The sequence below is a fragment of the Varanus komodoensis genome, unplaced genomic scaffold, assembly GCF_004798865.1.
Source record: "Varanus komodoensis strain SLA01 unplaced genomic scaffold, ASM479886v1 scaffold15, whole genome shotgun sequence".
NCBI classification, from domain to species: Eukaryota; Metazoa; Chordata; class Lepidosauria; order Squamata; family Varanidae; genus Varanus; species Varanus komodoensis.
This window is the reverse complement of record NW_025335440.1, coordinates 21319950-21346907: the sequence shown is the minus strand read 5'-3', so window position 1 is coordinate 21346907 and position 26958 is coordinate 21319950. Positions and strand designations below refer to the sequence as shown.

General features: G+C 41.2%; 1 protein-coding gene and 1 long non-coding RNA gene across 5 annotated transcripts in view; one reads left to right on the top strand and one right to left on the bottom strand.

Annotated features, from left to right (window-relative positions):
• Positions 1–16113, bottom strand: part of ODAD2 (outer dynein arm docking complex subunit 2) — an 84262-nt gene extending 68149 nt beyond the window's left edge. For 2 of the 4 annotated variants that reach the window (XM_044425311.1, XM_044425314.1), the window contains exons 1-7: positions 15900–16089; positions 13296–13547; positions 11169–11326; positions 10619–10814; positions 7297–7403; positions 5750–5886; positions 4929–5039 (exon numbers count right to left, since the gene is read on the bottom strand). In XM_044425311.1, coding sequence (XP_044281246.1) covers positions 4929–5039; positions 5750–5886; positions 7297–7403; positions 10619–10814; positions 11169–11326; positions 13296–13519 — 933 coding nt within the window. In that variant the 5' untranslated portion in view covers positions 13520–13547; positions 15900–16089. Of the gene's footprint in view, positions 1–4928; positions 5040–5749; positions 5887–7296; positions 7404–10618; positions 10815–11168; positions 11327–13295; positions 13548–15899 lie in introns of those variants that run through there. The other 2 variants (XM_044425313.1, XM_044425315.1) reach the window with 2 other exon arrangements.
• Positions 16114–16334: 221 nt separating this feature from the next.
• On the top strand, positions 16335–26541 carry LOC123020666. The gene is made up of 4 exons (XR_006414170.1): positions 16335–16540; positions 19585–19700; positions 23352–23593; positions 26346–26541. It is a non-coding gene; the product is annotated as an uncharacterized LOC123020666 (long non-coding RNA).
• The last annotated feature ends 417 nt before the right edge of the window (positions 26542–26958 follow it).

The window sequence follows — 26958 nt, the reverse complement described above, 5'->3', positions numbered from 1 at the left end:
CCTGGCTACCTGAACGAGCGCTTACGTCCGTATATGCCCGACCGCCCTTTGAGATCTGCGGGAGAGTCCCTTCTCCGGGAACCCTCCATGAAAGAAATTAGGAGAGTAAGTACCCAGAGGAGGGCTTTCTCTGCGGTGGCGCCCAACCTATGGAATTCACTCCCCAAAGAGGTCCGCCTGGCACCGTCGTTACTGGTTTTTCGGTGCCAGGTAAAGACCTTTTTATTTAAACATCATTTCAATTGTTAAAACATATGATCTGGCCTGGGCAACTTCTTCTTCCTTCTCTTTCTCCTCCTATATTTTTATTTTATACTGATAATTTTAATTTTGTATTTGTAAATCAATGTATTTTTGTATTGTTATATTTAATGGTAATTTATTATGTACTATTGTATTTCAATGTATTTTATCATGTTGTAAGCCGCCCCGAGGTTTCGGCAAGGGTCGGCATAGAAATGTTATAATAATAATAATAATAATAATTATTATTATTATTATTAACCTAACAAAAGAAAGGACTGGATCCAGTGGTTCTCCAAGCACATGTAGAAAGCATCTTTTGCTCACAAAAGGCCCATCTTAAACCTTGTGATAATTGCTCTGTATTTAAAAGTAAGGCTGAGATAAAAGATCCTTATTCAGCAGCCCAACAGTCTGTGAACTGCAAAAGTTTGTGAACTGCTTTAGAACCTTTGTATTATAGTCCCACATTAATTCTTATTCCAGCTTCACCAAATGCTTTGAGTTTCTGGAGGCTGTACTGAAGAAATGAATAGCAGCGTTTAGGAGAACTACAAGACAAAGATTGCTTTAAAATGGATGTGCCCTTAGAATTTGCTTCTGTATCAATGTTTTTGAAAAGAAAGCTTCTAGGAAAAGAAATGAAGTCCAGCTGCAACATACTGCATGAAAGCCTGCATAATTTTCAGAATAGGAGCGTGCTGAAACCTAAAAGCACTTTTTATAATTGCACTACTGCAATTTAGGAAAAAATCCCCATAACTATTATTTATTTGAAAACCTTGTTAATTTTTTTTAAAAAACACACTGCAAGCAAAAGTAGTGACCTATTGTGCCTGTGTACTTGCCACTGCTTGTTCAACAGGGCTCTAGCACATCTAAAATTAATCCTAAATGAGCAAAAACACCAATAAACATCCATCCACACCAACTTTTGAAAGGTTAATGCAGCTATCGAAAGAAAATAGAATTATATGGTGCGAGATTATTAAGGACAGATTATTATTAAAGAACTTCACCACCATCTTTTCTTTCTTAGTTCCATTCCATTCTTTCTTAGTTCACTGGATAAGCTCAGAAGATTTTTTTAAAATACAACTTTAGTTGAGCTTTCACATTTTTGCACATTGTATCTCTGTGAACTTCTGAATTTTTACTGCAGTTATTTAAAGCAAAACAGAACAACTCAGGCAGAAGCTCCATACCAAGAGTCTCTCGCAATGTTCTCTGTCACTTATCCTGTATGATGATTCTGAACTCCTGTTAAAGAGGCGTAAGGAGATCCCAGGATTCACAATACTTTCAGAAGGAGGCCTCCTAACAATAAAAGGGTATTGTGCAGCTATTCTGTGTGTTTTCTTCAAGAATTCTTATGGTAAGAAAAAAGATGTAAGAAGCTGCAAGAAAGAACGGGAGAAATGCAAATAGAAGGCAACATCTGTGCCTGCTATTAAATTGTGTGAGTGAGACAGGGCGATTGCAGGATAAAATCCTACTCTGGAACTACTCCCACTTTCCCAATGGAGAAACAGCACTGTAAGAAAAGATAGTACTAATCGTATATCAGAAATGACTACACTGCTTGCTAGTCTGATCTCTTCACAGTACTCTTGCCTATACTTGACATGATGCAGGAAGGACAATCTGAAGTGAAACAAAGTAATCTATGTGTAAGTGGGCAACAGTTACAGTTTTTAAAATCAGGGTCAATAAATTTTGAAATGGGGTCCTCCCAACACTCCAAAAGGTCCAGAGACTGCAAACATTCCATCTGAGAAAATTTGCAATGCATATTTCAGCAGAGGAGATTTTTAAGACACCAGAAGGTCTATTCTTCCTGTTCCTCTTGAAGAGCATCAAATGTGGAGACTGCTTGGATATGGTTTCCTTACCATATGTTACAAAGCAAAATTATTCCAGACCTCACATACTGGAGTGACTGTATGTTCTGGTTTTCACCAAATATAACTCACAGTATATAACTTAATGCGTTAGGCTTCAATGATAACAAAACCCTACTTTCCCATTGTAAGACTATCTTCTTTAAAAAAAATTACAGGAATTTAAAGTAGACCCAGCAGACGCATTAGCTATTTCGTGTTCTTCCAAACATTAGCTATTTCGTGTTCATGAGCCAAACATCATGAAACCACAAGGAAGTGTAAAGGCAAGTATATGTACAGTACAGTCATATGCTGAACGTACTCAATTTTCATAGCTGTCCTCCAAAGCATGATGCCATAAGATACAGAGATACAGCAATAACCAGTAGCAGGTACTACAATGAACCTGCACTGCTGAGGCCAGTTCTGGAGGGAAGAGTTTGCTCTTCCCGCAGGACTCCCTGTTGTCACTTGTCAGTAGACTGAGAATTCTAGCAGGACCTGAGACCAATCCTGCAAATATGGTGATGGGTGCTCTGGTTCTGGCCCCGAGAGCAGCCCAGATCCTGACAATCTAGAAAAGTCATGTTGCTGGGGGGAGGGGACAACAGCTAGGAGGCCATGAGATCTAGAACCAGCCCTGCTCTCTCAGCCCTATGCGTCTGCACCCCCACCCCAAATTTGTGACACTGACCTTTGGCAAGGTAATTGCTATGGGGCTTTCCAGGGTTGCTAGAATGGCTGGGGTGGAAATTCATGGGGGGAAAGGGGCCAGAGGCTGGGAAGCCACTGGATCCAGACCCAGCCCTCTTTGCCCACTAGCACACTCCAATTCCTTTCCCTTCTTTCCTTCCCTGGGCCTGCAACACTGACCTCCAGTAAGGTACCTACTGCGGAATTTGGCACAGTAGCTTAAAGGGCTGAAGGAAAATCCATGCCTCTCTCTAGCCATCAAGGAGAGAATCCATAGCATTAAATTGCTCTGTAGTCTGCAGGTGCAGCTATATTGTGGTCTTTCAAAATATATAGCTATAATTAAAACAGCCCAGAGAATTTTGTTTGGGACTGTTCATTACTATTTTATAAATCAAATCGATAAAGATGACTTCCACTTGCTTACTGAACATTTAAGGTTCAGAAGATAATTTAGAAGAATATTCTTATCTCAAAGAACACAATGTTATTTAATGTAGAAACAAATTGAAATTGTCTAAACAACAAAGAGTTGCAAGCATTTTCCAGCCTTTAAAAGCCTCATGGGTTTAGGTTTGGGATCCTCCAAATTAGGACAAAGAAGATGAAGCAGCAGCAGAAGAAAGCTGTTTTCTATTGAGTAAAAAGAGAATTACATATCTTAAATTTCTCAGATGACTAAATAATGAAAAACACAATTTTCAGAAGCTACTTATGATTCAGAAGAAAACAAATTTAAATAATCATAAATGTTCTAAAATATAGGTTTTCTCACATATCCTCCCATGAAGTGTTTGGTACAATACTTCAAGATTCTTTCAAATAAAATAACATTTGTGTAGGTGTGTGCATATCCAATTCCTTTTTAATATGGTTGCATTCCAAAAGCCCCCTGCTCATGCCTAATAGGCTACCATTCCTGCCTAGAGATGTTGCCAATTTCCCCTTTCACTGGAGCCTTTTGTGCTGTGTTGAATGATGTTCCCAACATATAATAGTAGCTTTGGGGAAAATCAAAGACTACTAGAGGGTATGGTGTCTGAAAGCTCACTGTACATGAGTGTAACACTTTGTTCTCCATCTGCAGTGACTAGCCAGATTTTGCTTGCTTATAATGAATTTTCCTGCAAAAACACCCTCTGAAAATCTGAAGACTAAAGTTTATTAGACGAACCTTGCGATAATTTTAATTGTAACTACAGTTTGATTTTTGTTCTAAAGCATACGTATTTTTAACAGCCAATAATGTTTTGATTTTAAAGTTGGTATGGCAGAATAGCAATACATGGCTGTGTAAACTGGAGACACTTCACTAAATCAACATTTAAATCAAAGACAATTCTTCCAAAATGAGGAATATTCCTTTATTCATATCATAATGGATGAAATTAAAAAGGGATATGGTTTTGGTTATTTGAAGCATTGTTAAAAACAGTTGACCTTTTTCATTAAAGTATGTTATTTTCCTGCTTTAAAAATTATACTACTACTCAAAGGAAAACCATCTGTAGAAGCTGAAAGATGAGCAGAAGATTTTGCCAACTGCTGCAGTCCTAAGTGTGTTTGCTTGGAAATAAGTTCCACAAAAATCAATATAGCTCACAAATAAATGGGTTTAGGGTCTTAGTGAATTTCCAAAACCAATCCTAGGTATTGGCAGAAGTCAATGTTACAAAAGATCACCCTCCAAGCTAGCTAAGCCAATGTTTTAAATGAGCTACATTTGCATATATGCACACAAGAAAAAACTCTACTATAGGTAACATATAACTATTAATTATTACACTCAAAATACATGATCATTATTTTCTTTCAGTAGCAAACCAAATACCAATGTTTGGTGTTTTAGCATTATAGCATATTTTTAGCATTTTCAGCATATTTTCCACTGCATAAAGGTCTAACGGCTATTTTTATGGTTCTAACAACTATTTTCCTTTATGGAAATCCATCTTGTATTTTTAAAGTGATGTTAACTGACAGAATAAGCCACAATAATCTTAAAGACAGATACAGCTATAAGCAAACTGTGCAGCGTGAAGGTCTGAAAGCTGTTTATACTATGACAGGTTATTGCAGAAATAACAGTCTAACGCTAAAGGTACATACCTGCTTAGCCATATTTTCTACAAATACAGCTGATCTCTCTCTTAAAAATGTGACAAGGTCTTTAGATATGTCACTCTTTCTCTCATAATTGATTTCATCCTTTTCTTTTCCCTGTAAGGAAAACAAATGTTCCGTTATTTCCCAGTCTTCCAATATTTCCTGTTCCAGGAACACAGACTTGCAGTTTGAATTTGTGCATACCTACTCAGAAGTAAATCCCACTGAGTTCAAAGGATGTCTTCCTAGGAAAGAGTATATAGGACTGGAATGCTCAACTGGAAATGGTTTCGTGTGATACAGTTCCACTGGTCCTGAAACTTTTCTTGAAGATTAAGGTGGGTGCTGCTGCCTATCTGATAAGACACTATTGCACCCTTAAAAGTTATGAAGGCTTACTCAAGTTCAACAAGATATAATGTTGATAGAGTTTACCATGATTATTACTATAATTGTAGAGAGAAAATGTTTTCTAATTCACCTACTACATTATAAACAGCATACATCAATAGTACAACATAAAGAAAGGGAATATACAAAGCTTATATAGGTGAAATAAGTATAAAAACTGTTTTCATGAAAAGGTCAACTGGGTTAATTGAATATTTGAACTGAAAAAAGTAGAAATGGCTAATGTTGGAAAGCATGACAACATAAACCCTTCCACATGGACGAAACTGGTTCAATACAGTTTGTTTGTTGCTTGAAAAGAAACCCCGCCTTAAAAATAGTTTCTTTGATGTAGTCTCTTTTTAGGCCATGTAAAGGGTGAATTTAAATTTAGACACAAGTAAGGTTTGTCCTTAAATATAACTCTTACTTACTCCATTTAAAAATACTCCTGCTGTGCTGCAAGTGACATACATGACATCTGTGTCTCGTGGCTTAATGGCTAAATAGCAAATTTCCCCATGAACTTGTCTCCAAGGTGGGGCCCGACATCCATTGGAGAATTCATAGTCTGAAATCAACAAACAACAGCAGTGTTTTGGCTATGCTTATTCAGAATATGGCTAGCAAAGAGACAGCAGATACATTTCCATATTAATATTAATATATAACATTGACTCTTCTGTCACTTCAGAACCAACGCAAGAGGCATTTAGATTTGGGCAGTGAGACGTTCCAGTTGCATGCAATCTGACATACCATCTGACGGCATGGGCTTAGCATCTTCTTCAGCTGAGGCTAGCACAATACGGTGCCCATGAGGCCAATACACCTGGAGAGCTTTGCTGTGCTGCCCATACCCGTTTCTCCACTCACACATGTTTAATCTCTGTGGGCAGCTGGAGTAAATTTCTACCTCAATTTGCCATACTCTGTCAGGAAATTAGTGGTGGTGGAGCTACAGGAATGTGAGCAACCATTGCACTTCACAGACAACTCAACTGCCCTAGAAAAAAGAAAACCTCTCCTTGGCACCTGCTAAACCACCAGGCTGAGGAGGATTCGGGATCAACAGGGGGCTCGGGGATGAACTAGAGTAAAGGAATTGGCAGTGGGGTTGCAGTGGGAGCACAGGGTATGGAGGAAATTGTATTCATTTGTATGAGTGTGTGAATACATGGTGTTTGTGGGGACTGGATCTGAAAGAGCATGGATGTGAGTGATTGTGTGAGTGAATGGGTGGGAATATATGAGGGAGTGTGAGTTTGTGTGCATGAGTGGCTGATTAGATGAAGTGAAAGAAAGATTTTGACAGAATATACGTGAATAAGTTGGCTGGCAGAGGGGAATGTTGCAAACTGAGCATTGATTAAGAAGAATGGATGAAGTGAGAGATGAACTTGAGGAAATTGATTTGTGTGTGATCTTCCTATTGATATTGGAAAATAAACTGAATTTATTGGAAAATAAACTCTGAGCTTCTTCAGTTTGCTTTTATCAGCTGCATAGAGAGGTGGTGGGCTCTCTCACACTAGAGACATTCAAAAAGAGGCTGGACAGCCATCTGAGTGGGATGGTGTAACGTGATGACCTGCAACAGCAGGGGGTTGGACCCCATGGCCTTCATGGCCCCTTCCAACTCTACTATTCTATGATTCTCAGTACTGTTTCTGTGAAATTGGTATTTTGTGCTTTCTGAGGTCAAATATGTAGTTTCTTAATTGAGGCACAAACTTATCCTCTGCCATGTACTCAGTTCTTAGGCAGGGGACCTATCCTTTGTGCCCAGACAGGAATGCACAGCAGTCATTCTGTGACCAGCACCAACCAATCCCAATGGTAGCCATTCGGTGGTGGAACCCATGACAGTTTCTCCAATTTCCTATTGAGCCCACAGGCCTCAAAACGATGGAGACTTATTCTATATTGCTATTCATGTTTAATTACAGAAGTATGATTAAAATAAAATGACAGTTAGGACCTGATAGATATTCCAGAGATTCAAGGACTGCATTTTCTTTGTCCCCTGAAAAACGTTTAAGAAGATCTACTTCATTTTTCACAGCAGCTGGGGTCAACCTCACTTCTCTGTAATTAGAAGAGGGCAATCACTTTCTAATAGCTCAGAAGCTTTACACAATTGGAAAGGAAAAAAAGCTATGTTGGATTTTTCCTAAATCAATTCCCCGTCCTGCATAAAGAAAACTCTAGAAATTGATCAAGCATAGCCCTGGTTCTAGCATCCTGTACCTGGATGGAGCAAATGCATGAAAGGTGTGTGCATAGCTGTGGAGACACTCCATGTTCATTTTACAGCATTCCAGCTTCTCAAGGGTACAGATGGCCACAGAGAGATTTCCTGTCCCCTTCTCCCCACACCTGAATGCCTTAAGTTAACTTCAACTTATCTTAGGCTCACCACCTACAACCTGGGTCATACAAAATGGCAATCCAGGGTGTGGTTTCTTTAATATGGCTTACTGTTGCAGCCAAGCCTTTCCCAGAAAACATGTGGTTTGTTAGCCAATTACAAACCACAACTGTGAGTCATAATTTTTTGTTAGTTTATGAAGTCTTTCTGTTTAAAACCATGGTTTGACATAATGGGATTGCACACATGAAAAACTTCACCTCACTATGACTTATTTAAAACTCAACAAACCACAGCACCCATGGGTGCCGAGGTAATGGAATGGATGAGGGCCAATACACTGAAACTCAATCCAGACAAGGCAGAGGTCCTGTTGGTTGGCGGATCGGGCTTCAGAGAGGGTGGATTTGACCTGGTCCTGAATGGTGCAACACCCTCTTAAGGACAAGGTCCGCAGCTTAGGAGTACTCCTCGACCCGGAGCTTTCTTTGGAAGCTCAGGTGACAGCGGTGGCGAGGAGCGCCTTCCTTCAGCTTCGGCTGATTAATCAGCTGCGCCCCTACCTGGAGTACGACTGCCTGGCGACGGTGACACACGCGCTGGTGACTTCCCGCCTAGACTTCTGTAATGCGCTTTACATGGGGCTTCCTCTGAAGACGGTCCGAACACTTCAATCGGTGCAAAATAGAGCTGCCAGGTTGCTGACGGGGACGGGGCGTTATGCTCACATGACTCCAGTCCTCCATCAGCTTCACTGGCTTCCCATTGAAGCCCGGGCCCAATTCAAGGTGTTGGTTATGACCTATAAAGCCCTAAACGGCTTGGGTCCTGGCTACCTGAACGAGCGCTTACGTCCGTATATGCCCGACCGCCCCTTGAGATCTGTGGGAGAGTCCCTTCTCCAGGGACCCTCCATGAAAGAAATTAGGAGAGTAAGTACTCGGAGGAGGGCTTTCTCTGCGGTGGCGCCCAACCTATGGAATTCACTCCCCAAAGAGGTCCGCCTGGCACCGTCGTTACTGGTTTTTCGGCACCAGGTAAAGACCTTTTTATTTAAACATCATTTTAATTGTTAAAATATATGATCTGGCCAGGGCAACTTCTTCTTCCTTCTCTTTTCTCCTCCTATATTCTTTATTTACTTATTTTATACTGTTAATCTTAATTTTATATTATTATGTTTGTATCTCAGTGTATTTTTTGTATTTTTGTATTTAGTGGTAATTTATTATGTTCTATTGTATTTCAATGTATTTTATTGTGTTGTAAGCCGCCCCGAGGCTTCAGCAAGGGGCGGCATAGAAATGTAATAATAATAATAACAACAACAACAACAACAACAACATTCAGTTCCCCACCGTGTGTTGTTGTGTCATGCAAACCTGACCAGCAGGAGTTAAACAACCTTCAAACAAGCTATAGGTTGTTTAATCCTCATACAATTCCCACTGGGCAGACAAGGGGGTTGAATATTCAGAATGGCATCCATCATGTGAACCCAGTCAGTGTCCGAAGACAGAACTGTGGCTTATCACTGGTGTGTTTGTGCAGTTGTTTGGCCTGCAACACAACGGCCCAGCAACAGTAGTCTGAAAACAAAATCATTCTGAAGGCCCTCAATACAAATAGAAGAGAAACAAATCAGAAATAGCAGAAACAAGTCGCAGCTTGTTTACTCATCCTCAAGATAATTCATGGTTAATATAAATCAAGGCTAATGTAACCAGTATGTGCCTGACTGACTGAAAGCAGAGGGTAACCATTAGTGGGGAATCATCGGGATGGCGGCCAGTGACAAGTGGGGTCCCCCAGGGCTCTGTCCTGGGGCTGATCCTGTTTAATCTTTTCATAAATGACATGGAAGAATGGTGATCAAATTTGCAGACGATACTAAAACTGGAGCATTGGCTACAACTGAGGAGCAGATACTCCAGATCCAAAAGGATCTGGACAGACTATGAAAGTGGGCAGGAGACAACAGGATGGTGTTCAATGAGGATAAGTGCAAGGTCTTGCACTTGGGGCATAAGAATAGGTGTTGTAAGTACAGGTTAGGGGACAAGTGGCTGGAGAGCAGCACTTGTGAATGGGACTTTGGGGTGCTGGTTGACTTCAGGCTAAACATGAGTCAGCAGTGTGATGCGGTGCTCAAGAGGGCGAACGCCGCCCTTGATTGCATAGCCAGAAGTGTGGCTTCTAGATCGAAAGAGGTATTACTACCACTCTATACGACTCTGGTGCGCCCACAACTGGAGTATTGTGCTCAGTTTTGGGCCCCTCATTACAGGAAGGCTATAGCCAGGTTAGAGTCAGTGCAGCATAGGGCCACAAGGTTGGTGGCCAGTTTGCAGGGGATACTGTACGAGGTGAGCCTGAGGGAACTGGGTCTCTTCAGCCTGGAGGAGACTCAGAGGGGATATGTTGGCGACATACAGGTATGTGAGGGGATGTCACACGGAAATGGGTAGAGACCTCCCCTGCAGAGGAAGGCAGGACATGCTCCAATGGAGCAAAGCTCAGGGAGCCAAGGTTCCATTTAGATGCCAGGAAGCACTTCCTGACAGTTAGGACTCCAAGGGTATGGAATGGGCTTCCACAAGAGGTCATTGAGGCCCCATCGGTGAGGGTGTTCAAAGATAGGCTGGACATGCACATGGTGGGCATGTGGTGAGCAGAGCCGGCTGGAGCTGGGGGTCAGACTAGATTGCCCGGGAGGCCCCTTCTGACTTGCTCTGTTTCTATGTTTCTATATTTGTTTAGCAAAATTATACATCCCCTTATTTTCAGAAACATTGAAAACATTTATTTTCTGAATTAGTAAGTGCAAACTAAGACACCATTTGCTAAAAAATAAAATACATTTTTAGCCACCTTTCAGAGTGATATAGAAAAATGCAATAGTTTAAACAAAGCTCTATTGAAATATATTTACTGTGAAATCTGTTTTAAAGAGCGGTTGAGTAGTTGCATATCCAGCTGCTGGAGAAGTAGAGAAATTTTCATTTTTATTTCATTATCAGCATCAGCATCTTTTTTCATTTTGTCTAGTAAACGAAGCATGGACAAATCTTCTCCTTCAATTGTCCCATATCCTGGGCCAAGAATTTTCACAATAGGATCTCTGTTGGCTATAAGAAACTCATATTAGTGTTAAGAAATTCCAATTAATATGGTGTTATGAAATTAAGAAGCTCAATTGATCACAAGACATTCATTAATTGAGATGGAATAAGATTTGAATTACCTCTAAAGGCTGCCTGATTTTAATATATCATTTGTGACTCTATGTCAAGGTAAACTGCCTCTCCTTAGTGATTTCCCTGTTACTTAAGTATTTGCTGTATCAAGGATGTGATGGAGCCCCAACTTTTTCTACTTGTGAGCTGACTGTTAAAGTAGGAATAAGAAAAATATGGCACAGGATGAGGGTGACCATACACCTCAGAGGCTCTCCGAATTATAAGCAGAGAAGTCCTGAATACCTTCGAGGCATGCCTGTGTTTCCTTTAGCCTTTTTTCTGAAGCCACATAGAGCAAATGAGACAGATGTCCAAAACTGCGGACTTGAATAGTTGATCCTTTGAGCAAGAGCAGTGGCTGCCCATCTTTGTCTGTTTCTTGAGACTGAACAGTTTTTTCACTGGAAGAATAAAATAACAACTTAATAGGCAAGAATTCATAATAACTGGAAAATTTTGAATAGACTACAGCTATGAAAACATGGTTGAAAATAATCCTCAATAAGACGTATACTGAATTTGAAAATTTTGCCAGAGAGATCTGAAATTGTGATCTGGACAATGGAAAAATGGTCAATGGAGAGATTAAAACTTATATTAAGCCCAGTTCACTTTCGCAAAAACTGTAGCATGGATGGCCAGGCTCAGATAGATCTTTCTCTTCCAGTCTGTGAGAATGTAACTGTGAAGACAAAGCTAGATTTACTGAAATTACTGAGCTTGCATTGGTGCTCAAGAAGCAGTTATAACAAATAATGTAGCAATTACTAGTAACACACCCATCATTATAATGGGAAAGCATGCAATAGGCTCACATCTTGCAAGTACAATATATCTCTATGGTATTCCTCTAAATGGAGGCCTGGCCAATCAGCAGGGCTACACTCTGCTCCTATCTAAGGAGTTTCTCAAGTACAGAACACTTCTTTACTTTTTCGTAAGAGAGTGAATTGTAGTTACTGAAGAGATACACTTGAGATGTTTGTAGGCTGTTGCTGCAAACTGGAAGCTGTTTGCACATGTGTACCAGGCTATTATGTGTATTTCTAGCTAAAAATATGAAATGAAATATTGTAGTAAAAAATAAGAATTTTGGAGCAAGGAAATGTGAGCTAAGAAAGCTGATTTTTCTTATAATCTAGCTTTATCATACTGACTATATAAACATCAATATGTATGATGTAATTCATAATTAAGATTTAAAATGATATACTATTAAAATAAAACCTGATGGTCTAAAGTTTTATATAATCTACAACTCTAAAACAATCAAATTACTGTAATTTAAAATTTTTTAATTGCTGATGTACTGTTTACAACATAACTTTATGAGGATGTTTTTACAGATTCCCATAAACAGTTTTGCATTCATAACTGAAATGCATAATAATGTAAACTGTTTTCCTGCCATCCATTAAGTGTTCTTCTTCTCCTAGTTTTCCTCTGCATCTAGTACTGACTGCACTTTTCCTAATTTTTTCTTTGAATATGTGTGAAGGCTACAACAGAAATGTCTTAATGTTAAATGACTGATGAGCTGAAAGCGCCTTGTTTGTTCTTCCAAACAAGGCTATTATCATGCCATCCCATTGCCTCATTCAGCATCTTTTACTGAGGATCTAGAGAATTACTTCTTGTATTCAGAAACCCTCTTGTATTCTCCTACCACTTTTTCCATCTTTTTAAATGTTAACTGGGAAGAGAAACATACAAATAAAACTTGCACAATGCCTTTTCATTAATAATACTATGGCACTTCACCTGGATGTGCCCTTACATTCCTGGATGTATACAACACAAAATTAAAAGAAGGCTATCAATGGATCAAAAGGAATAAATAGTGTTCAGAAGGTAAAAATATGATAACTTGCTTCTGATCATTCTTTGTAGCTAATTACAGTCTTCATTCAGGACCTCCTCAATGTGCATAGTCAGTTTGGGGCCTCTTAAACACAATGTACCGCATACTCTATTTACCTAAAGTTAAGCACTTTTCCCCATGTAACTTAAAAGTACTTAACTTCAATTTGATCACGGCATTTGCTATTAATAGAAGAACTGATGAGGCTTTACCAAACAAATCTATTTACTCATTTGTGAATTCTTTTAAATTCTGCAGTGTACAAAATGCAAGTGGCTTCTGGTTTGCATTGTTAAATGTTCAGATGCCAAGTTATGTCTGAGGGGACGGAACTATTAAAATGTAAATCATGCTGAACATTTTTGGTAGGAATTGGACAGAACATGAAAGAAGCATGAAGTACATGAATTTTTATTCATATGACAGGAGCATTAAAAGGCAAACTTACAAATGAGTAAGACTGGTAGTTAATACGTGTTTCAGAAATGGTTATCTGAACTCAGTCTTACCTGACTTCGTAGCCTGTTTCAAATGCTGAAGGCTCTAGATTTGTCTGCCACTGAAGTGGCTCTTTAAAGACAAAGGCAGCTTCTTGAGGATGCTTGTTGCTAAAGTTTTCCATAAACTTAATTATTTCATTCAAGATAGATTCATTGAGTGGCGTGATTTCTAGTGTACCGGTTCCAGAACCAGCAGCAGTCCATTGTGCTGCCCGTGTCAGTGCCACTCCCATGGCACAGGCTCATCTCAAGGTCATATACCTGTGCAAATAGATATGAACAACAAAAGCTTTACAATTCCAAACAGTATATTTTTATAAATATAAGACTGCATTAATGTTAGTTTAATGTATTCCAGTCATCTCAGTGGGTATATGCTATGCAGGTCTAACATTGGATACAACATACATGTTGTTTAAACAGTTTATGTTGTATTCCACTTCAAAATAATATAAAATTTAATGTACATAAAAGTAGAGAATGAATGCACAACAGCTTCACATTTACCCGCTGACTAAACTCTTCACCAGATGCAGATATATTCATCTGACAAATGTTAATATACAACTATAAAGAAATTAAGAAATGTTGCATTCTGATAGCGAAAATACATTTTTTTGGAACCCTCTATCCTTTGTTCACTTTTTGCAAAATTTGGGCATAATGATTTTTTATGTTGCTTCTGTGGTGTTCAGGACTGGTAGGTAATGTGTTACTTTAAAGAGCATTTATTGATCTAAATATTTAGATGCAAACTATAATTGAGAAATGTCTTGGTGTCTTGTCTTTATTCATAATACTTTATTACAAGTGACTCTGGTTGCATAGCAATGAATCTTGCTGTCATTTCTAAGGTGGCATTCAAATGGACCTCTTTCAAACAAAATTCTCAAAATGGCTTGGGGTACAGTTGCATGGCCTATAGATCCTGTTTAGATTGCCACAGGCGAATTCAGTCCCAGTCCTGACCTCAGAATGCCTTCCTTCTGTAGCCAGGATAGAAAGAATGGCACTTGGCTGTGGCTCGTAGGTCACAAGTGCAGCCTCAGAGGCAGCATTTTCTGGGTGTTCCAGGCGGGGAGACAGGGAAGGAAAGGCTCAGGCTCTGCCACCATGACACATACGGGCAGCACATCTGCTTCCAATCCTTGTGTTCCAGGACAGGGGACTTAAGATGGCTGGAAATGGCAATTCCTTTGGGGGGCAAGAGATGCATGAAGGAAAACTTTGCCTGTGCACTCCTTATGTGCTTCCTTGGATGCCCATAACCGTCTGAATTCAGAGCATTAGAAGCAGCCACACTGCACTGCCCTGATTGTATTTTACAAATTCTGGAGCACCAGTCCTACAGGTTCCTTAGAATATTCATAACTGTTTAGAAGAGGATTTTTTTTGCAGTGACACCTTTTATCAGCTCTGCTTGTTTAAGTTGTATCTGGTGAAATTTTCTTCCTCTCCACAGTTATTAAATATGCAGGAAGCCTGGTTTTATTTACATCTACTACTTCCCACTAGTCCACAAGAAAATGTGGACTGCCATTCCACTCTTCCTGATTCTCCTTCCCCAAAAACTATGCAGTGCAGGAGCAGGTGGTTGTAATTAGCCCAGAACAGTCCATTACTGCTGCTGTACTAACACCTGTGCAGGACCAAATACCTGTCCAGCTGAGAGGCATGAAAAAGCCAAGGTAACTGACAGGGAATATATACCTCTGGATATCATTGTCATTATCGCACCTATTAATCTTTTGCAAAGTCAGAAAGATTGGTCAAGTTATTTTGGCATCTGGGGCAGAAAGTCCCCACAAGTCTCTCTTACTTGGCACAAAAATAGGTAGACACCTAAGAGCAGCCCTGCAGGATAGCAATGAAGCTGTCAACAGTGAGTCTGCAAGGAGTCCACAAGCAGGACAGGAGTGCAACAGCACCCTCTCACTCAGGTATTTTTGGAATTGGTAGGAAGAGACAGTTCTTTTGCCTCTTACAGCTGGAGCAACAGATAGCCATCACGACAAGTAGCCATTCAGCTGAAAGAATGATACACTAAAGGCGCAACTGTATGCATGCTAAGGGGGTGTGCTGGGGACCCCAGGGCTTTTTTCTGCCTAAACACACGCAAGCATTGCGCCCGCATACCTGAATGAAGCTGCCTGCGGCAACTACTTCACCCAAACTAACAGTTCGACTGGCCCAGCACTGGTGGGTCGTGGGTCTGAACAGACTACAGACTCACGGAGACTATTGGTCTAAAGTACAGGACAGCCTTCTTCAGTCTGGTGCGAACCGATGCTGATAGTGATAGCCCAACACATCTGCAGGGCAGCAGCTTGGGGAAATTTATTAATAAATACTTTATTTATGTTATACTTTTATGTATTTTATTTGTGTAAGCCGTCCTGAGGCTCTCGCAAAGGACGACATACAAATATCTTAAATAAATAAAATAAAGCTGCTGCTACAAGGAACGGCGCCTGGAGCCCTGTTGGGTCTGACTCCCTCAAACCCCCTCCCATTGTCGTTGGCTAGGGAAAGAGGTTCAGCACCCTGCTTGCGGACCCCCGACTCAAACACTGTCTCCATTAAGAGGAGAAAAGTAAGACGAGTTTTCATTACCGGAGAGGAAGCGGTACCCTTCCGCTATGAACCCTATGAAATCCCGGAGGTCTCCATCAGAGAAAGCACGATAGACGCCCCCTAAATGCGGGGCCGACCACCCACCGTGGGAAGCTTCTTTGTATCCCCTCGTCCCTTGACAAACCGAGCACCTCCGCAGCCCTCCCGTGTAATCCTCAGAAATGCTGCCGCCTCAGAAGAAGCACGGCACGGTTGCCATGGAGACGGGCCGGCCGGAACCTTCAGTCGCTAGGCGCCTCTCCCCGCCCCTCCGCCGAGCTACATTCCCCGCCATCCATTGGCTGCTTGCGATTTCCCACCCCTCCGCTAGGGCGAAACGCTTGGCAACGAGTCTCGCCGGCAACGTTGCCTTCCGCCACAGGCGGCCTGAGCTGTCAGTCATCTCACCTCCGCCCCCACCAGTGCTCACAGAGCGCCGCCTTTGCAGATTGCCTAGCTGGTAGCCCTCCCATGAAACCACGCCGAGATCTTCAGGTGCAACTATGTCCCGGGCTGGCCGTGCACTACGACCCCTGAAGGGCATCGGGTTGGGGAAGGCTGGGCTAAGCATCTGTGTTCATGAACATCACGCGGAGAAAAAGGGGTCCGTCTGCACGAAATGCACCGTTCATCTGCAGAGCGTAAGCTGCCGAAGATCCATTAGTAGCTTATAGTTAGGTTTTGCATGGCTGCAGCGCAAGAGTTACCTACCGATTACAATTTCTCTACTTTTGAGCCATACATAATATAATTGCTTTTATCAAGCCATTTAAAACATCTTTGATAGTACAAAGTTGTACAATTTTCTAAACATCGTCCAACAATATTAATTTGGGACATGGGAAAATATCTTGGCGTTTGATCTTTTTAATCTACTCCACCTTTTGCCAACAGTCTTAAATACACATGACCACCATATATGCTTAAAGGAGTGCCTCTGTCGCATCCTTGCAAACCGACCCCATTACCCTTTTTAGAAATGTGTTGAATTTGCATAGATATTCAGCAGCACCTGCTCATCTTATAAATTAACTTCCTTGAGAGAAGGCTTGAATGCGTGTATTTTTCTGCCATGTGTCTTCCCAATTTCTAAATACTGCTTTCAGTTTAACATATATTTTCTTTTTAACATATGCAGCGAAACTGACTTCTACAATTCTGAAATCAGCTCTTTGCAAATCCTTAAACCTAATCAAATCTGTATATACTTTGTTTTAAAGTATGTGATACATTACAAAATGCCACAAATTGCAAATATTAAAACCATGAAGCAGAATGGTTTTCATTTTACTAGTTCTTTTCTCATATATTACACCTTAAAACTGATGAATAACATCTCGACAGTTCTCTAATCCATATCTGCTTCAAATCTTGTCAGATTTTCCCTTTGAGAAATTCCAGGCACCAATACAAATTTCCTTCTTTCCTAATACTTGAAGTATCTCCCCAGGGTGAGACATAACTTATGTCCCTTTGTTTTCTACCTGACCAAAAACATTGAAATTTGTTCTTCGTTGTTTCTTTCAAATTCACTACGGTGCTTCTATGGATTACTGTTCATGTTGTATCTTAATATATATTTGACTTGCAAATTCCCCCTTACCTGTTAGTTACCGTTTTCCAACTCACTGCTATTCAGGAGTGTTGTAGCACAACTTCTGTCCTTCCGTATCCTAGTAAGTGTTAATGCATACCTAGAAATAAATGCCCACATTATTCTAATAAATACTTTAGTTTTGTGGATAAAGGAACCCAGTAGTGGCAATCAATACATGGATTGTGAAGGCAGAATGCCAGCAGGATGGGTGTGAGCCTAATGTAATGTGTTCCTGGCTGTTAGGAAACAAGTGTGCATGCCCCTTGAAGCTATGGATGTTGACCTGGAAAAGCTAAGACAGGCAGAGAAGCTGATGAATGAGACCTTGGGCAGCGCAATGGTTGTGTCTTGGTCCCTGGGAGACACTCCACTGCTGTCACAGAGAATGGGGGTCTCAGGGGAAGAGTGTGTCATCCTGAGGAAGAAGGAAGCAATGCCCTAGAAAAGGTCAATTCCTTGGAAGATGAGCAAATATTCTCTTGCAGTGCAGGTGTGCATCTGTGTACACCACGTGGTGTACATGCGCTATCTTGCATGCACTATCTAAGCGGCTTTGTTGTTAGTGCTGGGGTGGAGTTAGTGGTCATGGTCTTTCTTAATATCAAGTGTAGCACATGTTTGCTGCTTAGTCATAAAAAGGCAGAAGTGTTTCTTTTAGAAAAGTTGGAACTGAGCAGCATGCTCCAGGTCTTTGCTTTTGGATGCGGTTCCATGATGGTTGCCAAAACAAGAACTGTACCAAGAAATAAACTGCATCAAGAAATAAACCAGTTATTGTTTCAACTTACTGATGGTGATGTAGGGAAATGTAATTATGTGCTCTTAGAAGGTAAATTTAGTTCTTTAGACAGAAGATTGGAATCCAGCAGCACCAATATGGCTTTCTCTGAATGCTACCTGTTCTGCGTAGAGGGCCAGCAAGAGAGGCAAAGCTGAGGAGTCTCACTGCATGGGTGGGATTGTGATGCAGGAAGGAGGGGACCCGATTTGTGAGGAGTTGGGGAAAATTTTGGGATAAACCAGACCTACACAAAAGGGATGAGTCCAATCCAAAATGAAGACAGTTTGCTGGAGCAAAACATTAAAAAGTTGGCAGAGCTACTTTTGAACTGAACCCTGGGAGTAAAGCTGCTATCCAGTTTGGGCTGAATCATCCCTAGGGATAAATATGAAAATGTTTCCCATGCATAAATGGAAAAGCAGAGGAAACAGGCCATGAGTATATGGTGAAACAGTCAAAGAGGCCTAAGAACCATGGTGGAAGAGGCACACCAGAGACATCTTGGAAGGGACCCCACATGTAGATGTTTCTATGAAAGTACTAGAAGCCTCTAAGCCAAAATGGGAGAGTCGGTGTGCCAAGTTTAAAAGCAGAACCTTTAGTAAGCAATATGGAAACCTGGTGGATGGGTGTACTGGAGGAAGTATTGCTTTGCAGAGCAAAGAAGCCATAGGATGAAGCAGGCCAAAAGGCCTAAAAGGGGCGAACTCCTTTAGAGAAGCACTGTAAAGGACCATACCAGGTGCTAGAACTAATTTAGTACTAGGAACATGTAGCTGCACCCCAGTCCAAAACACTCAGGATGATCTTGAGATGGAAAGTAAAATCAGGGCAGGGGAAGTATTGTAGGGTGACCTCAATTACTCCCTCATTCACCTGATAATGCATGTTGCAGTTTCAACAAAGAGGTTAATTTCTCGATGCTCGAAATGTCTGTGCCTTAGAGCAGTTGTTGATTGAACGAACCAGAGTGAAGGTGACCTCGGAATTGCCCAGTACAAGGCATGAGTGTTGTTGCTAAGTGACCCCAAGCTATATATATTTACTCAAAACCACCGTAATAGAAGCTCAGCTAGAATGTATACCTTAGGTTAGGAAACAGCACCTTGAGATCACCAGCATTCAGAAAGAGCAGAGTCCAGGAATTGATCAGAGGAAGGAGAGCTTCCTTGAGAAAGTGGAACTCTTGCCCAAATGAGGGAATCAAAAGGGAGATGTGAACGTAATAGATACCTTAAAAAGCATTTTGGGGAACGTATAACTAAGAACAAGGGCAACAAATAATTCTTTAAATCTATCAAATGCAGGTAGTTGTGCCACTGGATGATAATGGAGTTACAGGAATATTGAAGGAGGATAAAAAGATTGTGGAGAAGCTGAATGAATTCTTTTCATTGTCTTTACTGAAGAAGTTATTTGACAGGTACTGAATCTATGTTCTCTGAAAGAGAGTCTTGGGCACTTGAAGCAAGCTGTCCTGAGATGTTCTGCTGTAGGCCCTGTTAACACTACAGTCCTGACTCTTGTCTGTTTTTATTCTAGATAAACTCATACGTACTCTAAAACAGAAACAAAATGCCCAGCCATGTGTTACAGACTCTTTTCTGGTCATTGTACCTCAGCCAGCCACCTTTCAATATTATGCAGACATAAGCTGTGCTTGTGAAAGGCCATATGACAATAAATCAGCAGGTCTCCCAACATGCCAAAGTGTCTTTTAAGGATGCAAGTGTGGAGTGAAATCCATTTTATTGCTCACTGTTCTCAGAAGATGACGCGGTTATTGGCATTTAATTTACCAGTACATAGGACACGGCTGAATTCATAGGAATGTTAGACTTGTGTTATTAAAAAGTGCATAGAAGGCAACTCTTTTTCCTTGCTAAGTAAAGAATATCAATTAGCAGCATGCGGTTTAAGTAAACAACTCTTTGCTGGCTCATGACCTGTTTGTGAGTCATTGTGTGCTTGGAGGCACTTAAGTCAGACCCAGAGGCTAATTTGTATATTTTTCTTTGAGGCATTGAGGCAGTGGAACACCACAAGGTCTAACCTCTCTTTTAAAGCAGTCTGTGCAGAGACATGGACCTCAGCTGTAGGTGAACTGGTGTGGTCTGGTGGACTGAAACTTCACAGACCTTCAGAGCTCGGCAGGCACAGGCCAGCCTTGAATAAGCCATGTCTTTTCAGTCTAAGTTCCCCATCTGCCAAATGGGAATAAAAGTATGTTTAATGTTTCTTTTAAAGGAAAATAAGCTAAAAGCCCAGAACATGTTAGCAATTAAGGCTGCTTCAATACATCTGGAGGGCCATAAGATGCCTACCTCTGACATAGATACAGGAAATAAATGATTAAGCATCACTTATTGAAGCAATCTAAATCCACCATATCAAGGGATACTCCTGTTCCTTGTAGCTTCAGATTTCTTTCCCTATGGTGTTCACCATCATTCTCAGTTCAGAGTGTACTATTAAACTCAACAGAACTTGCCTCTGGGAAGACATGCATAAAATTGCATTATAAAATACTGTGCTTTTAAATTTTATTTTTATTAGATATTTAAAGTATATACTTTGGGATGGATTGAGCATATCCCTTGGATGGAAGGGCAGTGTGTACAGAAAATGCCTCCACCACGTTTCCAGGGATCTACCTTCCTCCCCAGCACCCTGCCTCACAGCTCACACTGCAACCCTCTGTAGTATTTCCGGGAGGCTGGAGAGGCTGCCATCTGGAAGATGGCACCCAGAAGTCTGCTTCCAGCAGCCCTGGTGCACATGCCTAACTCTGCATCCAACCCATTCCATAAAAGGCAAAGTGTCACATTGGAAGACAGAAATGCATTTGAAACACATAACTTATTTAATATAATCAGTAAGTTTATTTCTAGTTGCAGTATTTACTTAATGCACTAAATGCACCTTTGAAAATACGTCCTGTTAAAAATTTACAAAGCCTCTCCAACACTAAAAATGGCATGAATGTTTAAGCAATATTCTACATTGCATTCAACCACATACTCAGCTGAGTTTTCCCCCAAGGAAGACATAAATGTTCATTGCATTTTCCGTCTTCACATTCAAAAGAGAATGAACATATCACATTCTTTGGTAGAACTCCTGATCTATTGCAGTGCAAGTGATACTGTGAATCTAAGCTGAACCTTCTAGCTTTATATTGTTGATCATCCACTAGATTTCAGATCATGGAAATTTGTGAACATTCAAGTTACAGGGTTAAACAGCCAAGAACAGCAATGAAGGAGGAGAAGTCCATAACCAGTATTATTCTGGAGCATCTAACAAGCAGTGTCATAGGTGAATAGAAGTGGTTAGCCAAAGAATTCTCACTGGAGCCGAACAATAATAGGGAGGTACTAGTAGAGCCTAATGCTGGGAACAATAGATGGCAAAAGAAGAAGGGGACGGCAGAGGATGAGGTGGCTAGATAGAGTCACTGAAGCAGTTGGTGTGAGCTTAGATGGACTCCGGGGGATGGTGGAGGACAGGGAGGCCTGGAGGAATGTTGTCCATGGGGTTGCGATGGGTCGGACATGACTTCACGACTAACAACAACAACTAAGCTGGGTCTAAGTGGTCAGTATGTGAGAAGCGTGCCATCCATTTAGGAAAAGTATGTTTGAATCCCTGGTTGACCTTACTTCTATCTAGCCAACATAGTCTGTGGTAATGGAGGTAGGACTGTCTCAGTGCTAAAGAGGGCCATATTAACCTGGCACCAAAAAGATGACAAATTTGGTGCCAGCCAGGTTGCAGCAGGGAGGGTGTTTCATAGATGGTGGGCCACCACAGAGAAAGCCCTGCCCCTTGTTGCCTCCTTCCATGCTTTCCTTGGAGTTGGCACTCAAAAGCAGGCCCCAGAGGTTGAGATATGACGGTCATTGGCTGTATGAACTGGGCATTAAATATCTCCAGTTTTGGCATCCATTGCCATTCCTAGAGATACATATACACAGATACACATCCTCCTGGCTAGCAATAATAGCGGTGCTGCCTCTGAGGGTACAAAACTACATCTCCATATACACAATGGAGGAAAGACGTGATGAAGCATACACATCAAAGCATGTAAATGCAGCCTATCAAGGGATACCCCTATTCCTTGTAACTTCACACTTTTAAATGGACATCCCTTTTGCTTTCTTCCATCAATTGTACTTCTGCCTGGATCCTAGCCTTTGAACTTGTAAAGAGTATGTGCTTTAGGAAGAGAAGTTTCTTTTTCCTGTTTTATCATGAAGCTTCTATGGGCTTTTGCTAAACAGGAGCGTCATCAAGAGCTCTCTGCTTTCTGCCAGTGTATTGCAGCAGCTGTGGGCAATTAGCAAGGCTGATTCCTCACCTCACCAAGGGCCCTGCACTGCTACGATTCTCAAGAGCCGATGTTGAAGCCAAACTCTTGCATTAGGTTAATCAGCAGTAAAGTGCTGCCTGCCAGAGAACCAGCAAAATGTCTATTAGACGAACCCTTCCCCTCACCCTGTAGTCCTCATACTGTGCAAACTGAAAGCTCTGTGTGCAGAGAAATAGTATATACTGTTGACCTTCAGAAAACCACTGCAGCAGCTTAGTTATCTCCTTCTGAAATCAAAGGCAGCTTTGTATAATTGGCTAGGTCAAGGCTATGGTTGTACAGAAACAAATAAGGTATCAAATTAAAGAACACACAGATTTGCCAGAAGATAGTGGTTTGCCAATATGTCCCAAATCAGATAAAATTGACAAGAGAGAAAACAACCCGTACCCCCAGCCTCCCAGACCTGGAGAAAAATGCAGGGCACATTGTTTGAATCCTCTGTAGCGCTAGACTGTTGATTATCTGCTTATGGTGGTTCTGCCCAGATTACATGTCAAGGAATGGTTTGTGACTGTTCCAGCTTTTCAGAGGTTTAAAAAATAATTGTCCGTGATACGCAAGACATCGGGCCAGCTCAGGATATGCGTTGGGTGGGTGAGGCAGGGGGAAGTAGGAATTAACAAAAGATTCCTATAAGGTCACAGCTCTGTCTAATCCAGTGCCCTTCTTCTCTTAATACCTCCATGAGGTGCACAGACTTGGCAGGAGAACAATCATCGTTCCCCACGACTGGTCTCCAATGGCATACCGCTTCTGAACCTGGATGCTCCTTAGAGCTACTCACCACTGATAAACCGAAATGGAGTGAATTTGTCTAAAGCCATTTAAGTTCATCATTATACCTTGGAGAAGTAGGAGAAAGATGGATGCAGCACTCTGGGGAGCGAACTCTCAGATGGGCCATGTGACTGGATGCATGATGAAGCGATACATGAATGGTGCGTGTAAGTAGTACAGACCCCTGCAAAGACCTACATAAAGGGCACATGTGAGTGAGAGGATGGCACAAGGATATGCTTGGTAGAGCTTGTATATGATAGTGAATACAGGGATGGACTCAGAGAGGGAATTTCCAATAAAAGGCACATGGACAAACTTCCACAGTCTCTGCATATAACCTTTCACAAACTTGTTTGGAAGGAATGTAGGGCCAGTATAATCAAATTGCCACTATGGAATAGAGACAGCATTGATGCAAGGTAAATCTAGAACATTGTACATAGACACTCAGTTAACCAACACCCATGAGGATTGGTAGATGCCAGGGAAATGTAGTTATGGTTGCTCTAGATTTACTATTAAAAATAGGCCTAGCTAATACTACATCCCATACCACACCATCCCATCCCATCCCATCCCATAAACTCTGTATTGATTTGATATTAATATTGAAATACAATAATTAAAAGCAAATAAAGACAAACTGCTGCCTTCTGAGACTGAGCCTTAATGTCATAGATTGTTGACAAACCTCCATTTAATTCCTTCATGAGGGCTGCTGCACTTCTCTCACCTTTCTCAAGCCTCTTGCATATTTCCATGCCTGAGAGTAAGGACTCTTGCCTTTATGCTCACTTGGGACCTTTACCTAACCTGCATGCTTGGGGTTAGGTGAGAACACAAAATCTGAATAGCAATAGATCCCAACCAATGTTTACAGGCAGGAGTGGGAAACAACCCTGGTGCGTGAAGCGTGGGCTTAGTCACAGCATGGCGCGTAGCAGCCAAGTTTAAACGTACATTTCTGTTGGAAATTGATTTTATTTTAATTTTTATTTAAAGTATTATTTATTTGATTTTTTTATGATTGCTTGAGAGTGCCAGTTGCTTGAATTCTGCTTAACGGAGAGTCTACTGTACTTACAGTATAACATCTGTATTCATTCCAATAACACAGGTAATATCTGTCTGTGATACTATTGCCATCTAAATGTGGTATGTTGATTTTAAACCTCTGTTTCATCCAGGATTATTAGGAAACTATACATTCAGTATTTTTCAGTTGCTTTCAGCACCCAGTGATAGAGCGCATCCATGCTGTGTGACGTATGGCATTGATATACTGCATTAACTGCTATATGATCACAGAAGTCAGCTTGGATAGAATCAAATGTTTTAAATCCATTTTACAAAATGAAAGCACATGGGAGGACATGCTGATTAAGATGGCCTATGGGCTAGCAACTTTATGCACAAATTAAGTTCACAATAAACTGTATGTATAAGTTGCTGAGGAGTAAGTCAGTTTGGGGGAAACTGGCCATCAGAAGCAAGAGAGGTGCATTAAGAGACCTGGAGTAAACCCATGATTTGCAGTAGTGTCTCCTCTCCCTCCCTCCCTCCCTCCCTCCCTCCCTCCCTCCCTCTCTCTCTCTCTCTCTCTCTCTCTCTCGTGTGTGTGTGCGTGCACAAACATGCACACACAGAACTTCCATGGGACAAAATGAAGCACAGAAAAATAGTTTGTATGAAAGCCACTGAGGTCTGTGAGTGCTCAATGGGCATTGATTGATTATTGGGGGAGAAAAATGGAGGAAGAGGAGGAATGGAGAAGCCATGGATGGCTGGCAGGAAGTCTGAGTAAGAAAACTTCTCACTGGAACAGTGTGTTGCAGGTCCCACTTGTATGGGGGGGCAGGGTGTCCAAGGCTGCACAAATAGCCAAGCAGTAAGAGTTAGGCAGGGTGTCTCATTCCTGCAGCTAACTTCAAGGGACAAAAACCTCTTTAGGAGTCTGGTTACTAACAAAATTTACTACACGGAACAATTGCTAACCTGCACTTCTACTAATGAGATTTATTTAACTGATTGTAAAAAAGGATTTCAGACCCAATATGTAAGGAAACAACAACAGACCTAAGTACAAGAAACCAGAACCACAGAACTGTGATTCATATCAAAACCCTAGGCCTATAGCAAGACATTTTAATCTCTCTATCAGACTGACAAAAAAAGGACACTTGACAGAAAGGAGAACTTCTAGATCTATAGGTTTTGCTGTCCTCATCCATATGCTGAAATACTTTTTTTCAGATCATGCTTGTGAGTCTCTCTAGCATATGTATGCTAAACAAACATGGTTTCAAATGTATGTATGTATTAGTGTTGCTCATTTCATGAAGGCAATTGTTGCTTCTGAAATTCAAGAGTCTTTGAGATGATGCAGCATCCTGAGGTTTGTAGCACAAAAAATGTGACTTTTGTGGAACAGAGAAATGATCAGTGAAATGTGGGAGAGGATTCCAGATAGGGTCTCCCAGTTCCCAGCCTCCACTGGTAGGGAAGATTCTGATTTTGGTAAATTCGTATTTGCTTTCTGTCTTGTCATGTGTTTGCCAACCCAATGAGGTTAGGTGCAACAGCTTAAAAAATGTAAACAAGTGTGGGACATCCCTCCCAACAGGAAAGAAGTGTAAATTGAGCATGTGACATGTGACTCGGCATGAGTCTGGGAAAGGATGCATTTACAAGCTTCAGCTGACATTTTCCAGCAAGAGACAGCATTTTCTGTTCCTTGAAAATTGACTTCATTCCAGTTTTTTAAAAAAAACTTTTAAAGTTATTTATTAGGAACAGTTTAGATTATTTCCAAAAGCAGCATCTTTCAGAAATCTACAACTAGACCGTAGCAATGGCATACCTGGTTATTATGACTTTAAAAGCAAACAGCACTCTGTCCTCTTTCATTAGATGAATATATGCTGCAGATCAGCTGATCTGGATCAGAACATGTTTTTTGAAGACTGAACACCAAACAGCTAAAGAAGAATCAGGCAGGACGCGGGTGAATCCTGTTCAGATGGGATTCCATGTGACGAGGGGAAAATATGTGATTTTCTGGAATCGGCTGTCTGGCCAAGAAAGAGATGATGCTTTCAGCAATCTTCAAAATGAAGAAAGGCTGCCTCAAGTGAGACAAGTTATTTGGCATAATAAATGGAGGATTAATAATAGCCAAGTAGTTGCTTTTCTTCACCATGACAGGGAAGGAGGCTTTGCGGGACACTTCTAGAAATGGGTTCCAGATGGGAACGCACGGCCCACTGTCCAGAACTTAATGTGATTTAGGGAGAGCATAACCAATACAAGGAAGGGGATGAGGCACATTTCTCAATCTAAGTACTGTCATGGTCTTGTTTTCTCCCTTCCCAGCTCTGTGCCTTTATTTGTTTTGGCCTTGGGTAGTCCATCACTTCAGTCCGTATTTCACAGATCAGGTGGCGTAGGGGGAATGGCCAAAGACGGTCCCTTTTCCGCTCTTAATCGAGTGATTAGAAAAAATGTACCCTTTTATGGCCCGATG